Raw genomic sequence first — 10,385 nt, forward strand, 5'->3', positions numbered from 1 at the left:
ACTGTGCAGTACCCAGTGCTCAGTATAAGTGTGTACACTGTGCAGTACCCAGTGCTCAGTATAAGTGTGTACATTGTGCAGTACACAGTGCTCAGTATAAGTGTGTACACTGTGCAGTACACAGTGCTCAGTATAAGTGTGTACATTGTGCAGTACACAGTGCTCAGTATAAGTGTGTACATTGTGCAGTACACAGTGCTCAGTATAAGTGTGTACATTGTGCAGTATAAAGTACACAGTGCTCAGTATAAGTGTGTACATTGTGCAGTACCCAGTGCTCAGTATAAGTGTGTACACTGTGCAGTACCCAGTGCTCAGTATAAGTGTGTACACTGTGCAGTATACACAGTGCTCAGTATAAGTGTGTACACTGTGCAGTAGTCACGGTGAGGCTGTACCCGGCTGGTAGCCCAGGACCTGCTGGGCGGAGGTGAACCTCCTGCGTGCCTCCTCGTACTGCTGCTCCTGGTACAGGAGGCAGCCCAGCTTCACCTCGTAGTCCGGCTCCTCCTGGGGGAGCTGCTCCACCAGGGTCTGCCCTCACAGCACAAGTACACATTAAGTACACATTAAACACACATTAAGTACACATTAAGTACACATTAAGTACACATTAAGTACACATTAAGTACACATTAAACACACATTAAGTACACATTAAGTACACATTAAGTACACATTAAGTACACATTAAACACACATTAAACACACATTAAGTACACATTAAGTACACATTAAACACACATTAAGTACACATTAAGTACACATTAAGTACACATTAAACACACATTAAGTACACATTAAACACACATTACACACACATTAAGTACACATTAAACACACATTAAGTACACATTAAACACACATTACATATACATTAGATATACATTAAATATACAATACACATACATTAGATATACATTACACATACATTAGATATACATTAAGTACACATTACACATACATTAGATACACATTACACATACATTAGATATACATTACACATACATTAGATATACATTACACATACATTACACATACATTAGATATACATTAAGTACACATTACACATACATTAGATACACATTACACATACATTAGATATACATTACACATACATTAGATATACATTAGATACACATTACACATACATTAGATACACATTACACATACATTAGATATACATTACACATACATTACACATACATTAGATATACATTACACATACATTAGGTACACATTAAGTACACATTAAGTACACATTAAACACACATTACATATACATTAGATATACAATACACATACATTAGATATATATTAGACACACATTACATATACATTAGATATACATAACATATACATTAAACACACTATGTTTAATGTATATTTAATGTATTGTGTTTGATGTATATTTAATGTGTTTAAAATTGAGAGAAACATTTTTGATATATATATATATATATATATATATATATGAGGCTGCTTTCAGCAGAGATCTCCTGCATGGCAGCATGGAGCACCAGACCATGTATCATCATATATAAAACATACAATAAACCAGCTCCACCATCACCACCAAGTGTTGGTGATGGTGATGGTGATGATGATGAGGGTGAGGGTGTTACCTTAGCAGCCGAATACTCTTCCTCTCCGTATTTGATGGCAGCCTGTAGCTTGATCATCTGACACAAAGAATAGGCAGTTACTGTGTGTGTGTTTGGGAAGTGTAGTGTAGGTGTGTGCGTGCGTGTGTGCGTGCGTGCGTGCGTGCGTGTGTGTGTAGTGTAGTGTATAGTGTGTGTGTGTGTGTGCGTGCATGTGTGTAGTGTAGTGTGTGTGTGTGTGCGTGCATGTGTGTAGTGTAGTGTGTGTGGTGTATAGTGTATAGTGTGTGTGTGTGTGTGTGTGTAGTGTAGTGTGTGTGTGTGCGTGCATGTGTGTAGTGTAGTGTGTGTGGTGTATAGTGTATAGTGTGTGTGTGTGTGTGTGTGTGTGTGTGTGTGTGTGTGTGTGTGTGCGTAGTGTTGTGTGGTGTATAGTGTGTGTAGTGTGTGCGTGCGTGCGTGCGTGTGTGTGTAGTGTAGTGTAACGTGTGTGCGTGCATGCGTGCGTGCGTACGTGCATAGTGTATAGTGTGTGTAGTGTGTGCGTGCGTGCGTGCGTGCGTGCGTGCGTGCGTAGTGTAGTGTAGTGTAACGTGCGTGCGTGCGTAGTGTAGTGCATAGTGTATAGTGTGTGTAGTGTGTGTGTGCGTGCGTGCGTAGTGTGTGTGTGTGTGCGTACCCTGGTGTAGGTGCTGGGGGCGTCCAGCAGGAAGCTGGCCTTCATGGCCTCCTGGTAGCAGCAGGCGCGCGCCAGGGCCTGGGCGTGGTACAGCCGGTACTCCTCCACCTCGGGGTGCAGCACGCCGAGCTGCTCGTAGCAGTCGGCCGCCGTGCCGAAGTCCTGCGTGTGGAAGCAGCAGTAGCCCAGCAGGGACAGGGCGGCCCGCGACTACAGGGAGAGACAACACGCCCGTCAGGCTCTGTGGACGGGAAGGGGAGGGCTCTGTGGACGGGAAGGGGAGGGCTCTGTGGACGGGAAGGGGAGGGCTCTGTGGACGGGAAGGGGAGGGCTCTGTGGACGGGAAGGGGACGGCTCTGTGGACGGGAAGGGGAGGGCTCTCTGTGGACGGGAAGGGGACGGCTCTGTGGACGGGAAGGGGAGGGCTCTGTGGACAGGAAGGGGAGGGCTCTGTGGACAGGAAGGGGAGGGCTCTGTGGACAGGAAGGGGAGGGCTCTGTGGACAGGAAGGGGACGGCTCTGTGGACAGGAAGGGGACGGCTCTGTGGACAGGAAGGGGACGGCTCTGTGGACGGGAAGGGGAGGGCTCTGTGGACGGGAAGGGGAGGGCTCTGTGGACAGGAAGGGGACGGCTCTGTGGACGGGAAGGGGACGGCTCTGTGGACGGGAAGGGGACGGCTCTGTGGACGGGAAGGGGAGGGCTCTGTGGACGGGAAGGGGAGGGCTCTGTGGACGGGAAGGGGACGGCTCTGTGGACAGGAAGGGGAGGGCTCTGTGGACGGGAAGGGGAGGACTCTATGGACAGGAAGGGGAGGGCTCTGTGGACGGGAAGGGGACGGCTCTGTGGACAGGAAGGGGAGGGCTCTGTGGACGGGAAGGGGACGGCTCTGTGGACAGGAAGGGGAGGGCTCTGTGGACGGGAAGGGGACGGCTCTGTGGACAGGAAGGGGAGGGCTCTGTGGACGGGAAGGGGACGGCTCTGTGGACGGGAAGGGGACGGCTCTGTGGACAGGAAGGGGACGGCTCTGTGGACAGGAAGGGGAGGGCTCTGTGGACAGGAAGGGGACGGCTCTGTGGACAGGAAGGGGAGGGCTCTGTGGACGGGAAGGGGAGGGCTCTGTGAACAGGAAGGGGACGGCTCTGTGGACGGGAAGGGGAGGGCTCTGTGGACAGGAAGGGGAGGGCTCTGTGGACAGGAAGGGGACGGCTCTGTGGACAGGAAGGGGAGGGCTCTGTGGACAGGAAGGGGAGGGCTCTGTGGACGGGAAGGGGACGGCTCTGTGGACAGGAAGGGGAGGGCTCTGTGGACGGGAAGGGGACGACTCTGGACAGGAAGGGGATGGACGGTGGGTGTAGGGACTAGTGGTGGATTTCATGATTCGTTTGAATGAATCAGTTTGCGTCAGTCAGTTCGCCAAGAAGAGTCGTTCGTTCGTTCGGTAAATCATGATTCTCAGTCACTGAGTCGGTCAGACTCAGCTCCTCCCTCGTTCTCATTCTCAAACGAATCACGATCGTGCGATGGTGCAAACGGTCATCAATCAACACAACATTAACTAAGTTCCTTTCAGCTGAGGAGCGCTTCATGTTAGAATCAGGATGTTGTTGCCCGACTGACTCTCGTGACTTCTCAGTCCTCGAGTCTTCACCGTTAAACACAGTCAGTGAACGAACGGCGACTCGCGAGTCAGCGAGACTCAGCGGGTGGAGCTGGGAGTCGAGTCTCGGAGAACGAACGAGAGCGGCGAATCAGGTCGGTTCGTTTGTTTTAAAGAGTCGTTCGTTCGAACTGATTTGTTCGCGAACGAGCCACCACTAGTAGGGACCACAGTGGTGGAATGAGCTCCCTGCTGATGTCAGGACCGCAGAGTCGCTCACCAGCTTCCGCAAACGACTCAAAACCCACCTGTTCAGAGTTCACCTAGACTCTACATAGCCATTCAGTCCCTTATTTGTCTGTTGCACTATTGTTTGTTGTACGGCATTCATTGTACTTAATTGTGTAGCATGTACTTAGTTGTGTAGCATCTGCAGTAGCTAGCTATCACTGCTGTGTACGGGGAATGGGGTCAGCCTGGCGGTTGTCTTGCACCTGGTCCTATGAACATCTTTACTGTACCGACAGCGATATTTTGTTTCACTTCTTATGACAAATGTACTTATTGTAAGTCGCTTTGGATAAAAGCGTCTGCTAAACGCCCTCAATGTAAATGTGTAGCTGTGGTTCTGACCTTCATGTGTTTCTCCAGCTGGTGGTTGAGGATCACGATGGCGTCTCCATAGCGACACTCTTTGATCTGAAGGGAGTAAAGAAGCTTGATGAAATAGATATCTATCTGTATAGCTATAGATGTATCAATAGATATCTATCTATAGATATATCAAAACATATCTATATATAGGTATAGATGTATCAATATAAATCTATCTTTATAGCTACAGATGTATCAATATATGTGAATATAAATAGCTATAGAAGTATTCAATATAGATATAGATCATTGTATCTAAATGGCTATGTAGCTATAGATGTATACAATATACATACACACATATATAGCTATAAATGTACATAATATATACAAATTTATATGTATCCAGTACACACACACATTTCCCTATAGATGTATACAATATACACACACAAACACACACACACACACACACACACACACATATATATATATATAGCTACAGATATACAGTATACATATTAATAGATAGGGGGGGTAGTTGTTCGTATCTTAACAGACCAAACAGATCTTCTGACAAGACAAGAATAAAGTTTGTGTATCCCAGCTCCTCCGAGGCTAACAGGCTAACAGGCTAACAGGCTAACAGCTAGCCCCACCAGGCGGTAGATGGTCGCCGTGTACTCTCCGTCCTTTATCACCGCGGGAGTCATGGTGTCCGCGGCGGGTCGGCGGGCGGTGGGACGCCCGGTTGGGGGGGTCGGGACGGGGAATCGAACCCTGAGCTCGGAGCTACTGACGGCGTCGGCTACGAGTCGAACGCCGTTGAGCGGTTACTAGGCAACAGCAGCAGCAGCAGCAGCAGCAAACCGGGAAACGCACGTCGTCGTCGCGTAACGTTCAAGGGCCAATCAGCTATCCGGAGACAGATTCTCTCCGTCAATCAAACAGCCAATCAACTCTCTGGATACAAACGCACCAACGCACCAATGTTGTTGTCATGGAAGTTTGGGGTTCAGCAATTTTTTAGTTTAAAGCATTACTATTGTTTCATTTTGTAACTTTTTTGCGATGTTCTGACTCCTACTATGGACTCGACAATCACTCTAACAATTCTGTATTTATTTATTTCTCTCTTCCTTTCTTTCTTTCTTTCTCCATCAACTTACCACACAAAAAAAAGAACTCGTTTGAGGCGAGTAACCCAAGCAACGATGAGCTCATTCTTTAAAAAGCAATACAAAATATAACCTCACCCTGTCCCAAGCACGCATGCTGGCACACCGCACGCGCGAAAACACGCGTTAACACACACACACTCACACGCATGCACGCGCGCGCGCGCACACACGCACGCACGCGCGCGCACACACACACACACACACACACACACACACACACAAAGCAAAGCAACTTCGAGAGGGAAATATTTTGTGTTTTTCGTGAAAGTATGTGCATGCATGCAGGGCTGGGGGACTCAGCGTAGAGCTATGGGCTGATGGAGGAAGTTAGGGAGGAGGAGGTTAGGATGGAGGTTAGGTGGGCAGGCTGGGGTGGAGGAGGTTAGGGTGGAGGTTAGGTGGGCAGGCTGGGGTGGAGGGGGTTAGGGTGGAGGTTGGACGTAGGCCGGGCTGGGCGTGCTGAGGTGGGAGTGTGTTCCAGTCCGTCTTCATCCTCACTTCACTTTCCTCCAGGACCCACAGGCTCCCCTCGTCTCTGCAGGTCAGTCCAACCTCCACGACGGCTCCGTGATTAACGGCTTGTTTAGAAAACGGGCTTTTTAAGTGTGTTTCAAGGTTAAGAAATGGGCTGTTTAAGTGTGTTTCAAGGTTAAGGAACTGGCTGTTTAAGTGTGTTTCAAGGTTAAGGAACGGGCTGTTTAAGTGTGTTTCAAGGTTAAGGAACTGGCTGTTTAAGTGTGTTTCAAGGTTAAGAAATGGGCTGTTTAAGTGTGTTTCAAGGTTAAGAAATGGGCTGTTTAAGTGTGTTTCAAGGTTAAGGAACTGGCTGTTTAAGTGTGTTTCAAGGTTAAGGAATGGGCTGTTTAAGTGTGTTTCAAGGTTAAGAAATGGGCTGTTTAAGTGTGTTTCAAGGTTAAGGAACTGGCTGTTTAAGTGTGTTTCAAGGTTAAGGAATGGGCTGTTTAAGTGTGTTTCAAGGTTAAGAAATGGGCTGTTTAAGTGTGTTTCAAGGTTAAGGAACTGGCTTTTTAAGTGTGTTTCAAGGTTAAGGAACAAGCTTTTTAAGTGTGTTTCAAGGTTAAGGAACAGGCTTTTTAAGTGTGTTTCAAGGTTAAGGAACTGGCTGTTTAAGTGTATTTCAAGGTTGAGAAACAGGCTGTTTAAGTGTAGTCTAAGTGTTGACTTTGGTCTCTCTATACACACGTTTCATTCCATCCGTTTGTCCTCTTGAACACCTCACTTTTCGACAGGAATCGTCTGGAATCGTCATGGCGACCAAACTGACCATGCTGCTGTTGTTGGCCATTGCCATGGCAACGGTGTTGGCCCAGAAACGACGGCCGAAGGCCAAAGCGACCGATGAGTGGAACTACAGGGACGGCTGTGAGCTCCAGAACCCCTTAACGCCTGACCCTTAACCCCTGATCCTAACCCTGACCCTTAACCCCTGACCCTTAACCCCTGATCCTAACCCTGACCCTTAACGCCTGACCCTTAACCTCTGATCCTAACCCTGACCCTTAACCCCTGACCTTTAGCCCCTATTGCTAACTCCTAATTCATCAGAAAGACACCCTCTGTGTGTGTGTGTGTGTGTGTGTCTGATCACCTGTCTGTCTGATCACCTGTCTGTCTATCTGTCTGTCCCCCCCCAGCTCAGAATGTGAACGTACGAGGCGTGTCCAACCTGACAGAGGTTCTGGACAACTGGAGGTATGACATCATCAGCCAGATCAAAGCATCGCTGCAGAACGACCACCAGTCCCTCCTGCCCGACTACCACAGGTGAGGGGGGCGGGGCCTGTATGACCACCACAGGTGAGGGGGCGGGGCCTGTATGACCACCACAGGTGAGGGGGGCGGGGCCTGTATGACCACCACAGGTGAGGGGGCGGGGCCTGTTTGACCACCACAGGTGAGGGAGGCGGGGCCTGTATGACAACCACAGGTGAGGGGGCGGGGCCTGTATGACCACCACAGGTGAGGGGGCGGGGCCTGTATGACCACCACAGGTGAGGGGGCGGAGTCTTTAAGACTCCGCCCCCTCACCTCACAAAACTGTGACTCCACCCATAGCTCCAGCCAGACCTCCTACCCGCTGCACGTCACTTCAACGACAAACAAACAAATAGGCTCCAATTTCGTCCACCGTAAAAAATAAGACCGGCCGAATGTTAAACTCTGAGCTCATCTCTAACAGTCTGCCGGCGTCACTGTAGGAGGCAGGTGTGGTGAGACAGGGTCCTGTCTCCCATCCTCCTGCAGACGTACTGAACCGTGGAGCGTTAGCGAGTACGTAACTGCTGAGCTGACCGTGGGACGGGGCTGGACGGGGCCGGGTTGGTGCTCAGTCTCCGATCGGTCTCCCGGCTACGGCGGTTTGGATCAACAGGTTTCCCCCCGAGGGTTCTCCAGAACCCGGGAAAGGTTCCCACAGCAATGCAGTGTTTGCTGCCCACTGTGGTGGACCAGGGTTATAAAGACTTGCGTCGGACCACACCCTGCCATTACGGCTGTGAGGGCCGAGGGCTGGGGTGTGGGGTGTGGGGGGAGGAAACGGAACTGCTCCTGACCGAAACCGAGGTCTGGGCTGCGCTGGGCTGGATATAGATCTCTGTTATTGAAGTTTAAGTACTCTGTTGACGCTTCGACTCAAGTGACTTCATACGGTATTATAGGCCAATATCAAAGTCATATCATCAGAAGCAGTAAATAAGTAAATAAAGTAAGTAAAACGCTTGATTGGGAGTATTTCTCTTCCTTGCTGGAATATATAAGTCCTACCCGTGCTGGTGTATATATGTCTGGTGGTCGGGATTTATTTGTTCTATTTGTCATTGTTGTTTTTTTTCCTTTCTTATTTAATCCCATAATAGTCTGTTGTCCGGGCAACAGAATAATATTATTCCACTGTTCTCCATCCTGGCTTCACCCTCCATATTGTTCTGGTTCAGAGCGGCACCAACCACGGCCCGTGTGTGTCCGTCTGTGTTGTTTCCACTGTATTGGCGTTCTGCGTTCGCGCCCCGCGCTGCCCCCTGGCGGACGGTTCACCCTCTGCAGCCACACACTAACCAGGTCTACGTGACCTCTCCCCGCTCCCCAGGATCCAGCCCCTCTCCGAAGCCCTGGACGACCTCTACAAGGAGTTCAACGCCCTCAAGTCCCACCTCGGCGAGCTCACCGACAAGTTCACCGCCATCGAAACGTTCATCGACGAGGTCAAAGCGGGACGCTCCGGTAGCCCCGCCCCCGGCCCCGACCCCGCCCCCGCTCCAGGCCCCGCCCCCGCTCCAGGTCCGACCAGGAGGAAGGTGATCAGGAAGAAGGTCATCAGCCGCTGAGCAGCCAATACCGTCGCTTCTTTTATCTCTGTAATCCCGCCCATATAAGCCCATCCCGCCAGTAGCCCCGCCCTCCGTTAGCCCCTTCCGCTGAATAGCCTCCTTAAGGTAGTTTAGCTAATGATAATTTAGCTAATGCTTTGTCCGCGTCATTACCCTTCTGTTTCCTGCTCCTGAACATCCCATATTCGTGTCTGAATACACCAGGACTCCCTCAAACTGTGGCTAGGATTATAATAACTACCCCACTCTAGCTGGGTTTATAACTAGAGCTTACTAAAGCTACTTTCTGCTCCTTTCCATTGGATATGTACAATGTCTTTTGCTGCTTCCTTTAATAAATACAATTTGTGTCAATAAAGTATTTCTGCTGTTTTACTAAAGCACACATTTGTTTTTAAGAGTTGATCCCCGCCCCTCCCCTTTTCTTCTCCTCTCCTCCCCCTCTCCTCTCCTCCTCTCGACTCCTCTCCTCCTGTCCTCCCCTCTCCTCTCCTCCTGGAGTGATGGTCCGAGTTGCAGTAACACATCAGGTCCTCTAGAAGGCAGCATTGCTGCGCCAGAACCAGGTCTGTTTCATGAAGGAAGGAAAGAAAGAAAAAAAAAGCCATATTTGGGTGGGTTCTGATGCCCCTCTGTGTTAAAATGAGTATTTCACAGATTATATAGTTTTTGGCTGGAGATCAAGTATACCTTCTAAAAGATACAGTAGGTGTTTCCATAACCGTGACAACATGCCTTGTTTGGTATAGAGATGTGAGCAAGCCAAACAACATTAAGTGTCTCTCTCTCCCCCCCCCCCCCCCCCCCCCTCTCTCTCTCTATCTCCCCCCCCCCCCCCCCCCTCTCTCTCTCTCTCTCTCTCTCTCTCCCTCTCTCTCTCTCTCTCTCTCTGACCTAGAAAGAAGAACCTGACCGAGGTGGAATTGTATCTGAATGTCAGAAGAACCTTAGCAGAACCTTGACGGAACATTTGAATGTCGGCAAAACCTTAGCAGAAAGTTAGCAAAACATTATCAGAATGCTATCAGAAAATGTGCATATAATCTGAATGTTAATACTGTTAATATAATATATGTTAATACAACGTTAATGGAAAATTAGCAACACTTGTGGATCAATACAGTACTATTGTATCTTATCTAAGCATAATATAATAATAATATAATACTATGAAAACCTCACGTTGGCAGAACATTAGAATGATGTTACTAACTTTCTGAATTTGAGTAAGACACTGGTGTTAACTCTTAGTAAGAACCTCTTAACGACACAGAGCCGAGTTAACAAACTCAATTAACAACTCAACTAACATGTTAACGAGGTAAATTAACAAGGGAACCAACCTACATGTTAACAAGGTCAATTAACAAGGGAACCAGCCA

At 48.7% G+C, this 10,385-nt stretch overlaps 2 protein-coding genes across 2 annotated transcripts; one reads left to right on the plus strand and one right to left on the minus strand.

Annotated features, from left to right (window-relative positions):
• Positions 1 to 398: 398 nt before the first annotated feature.
• Positions 399 to 5,188, minus strand: ift70 (intraflagellar transport 70; the record flags this gene model as incomplete). The annotated part of the gene is made up of 5 exons (XM_084489089.1): positions 399 to 534; positions 1,626 to 1,682; positions 2,284 to 2,493; positions 4,515 to 4,580; positions 5,135 to 5,188. Coding segments are annotated over 5 exons (523 nt in total), but the record flags the coding sequence as incomplete, so codon positions are not given.
• A 1,736-nt stretch (positions 5,189 to 6,924) lies between these two features.
• LOC311370780 (uncharacterized protein) lies at positions 6,925 to 9,000 on the plus strand (the record flags this gene model as incomplete). Its single annotated transcript, XM_084489090.1, has 3 exons — positions 6,925 to 7,039; positions 7,312 to 7,441; positions 8,763 to 9,000. The coding sequence occupies 3 exons, from the start codon at positions 6,925 to 6,927 to the stop codon at positions 8,998 to 9,000; spliced, it is 483 nt and encodes a 160-aa protein (XP_084345216.1).
• Positions 9,001 to 10,385: the final 1,385 nt, after the last annotated feature.

This window comes from Micromesistius poutassou (assembly GCF_964030765.1).
Source record: "Micromesistius poutassou genome assembly, contig: SCAFFOLD_1595, whole genome shotgun sequence".
Taxonomy (NCBI): domain Eukaryota; kingdom Metazoa; phylum Chordata; class Actinopteri; order Gadiformes; family Gadidae; genus Micromesistius; species Micromesistius poutassou.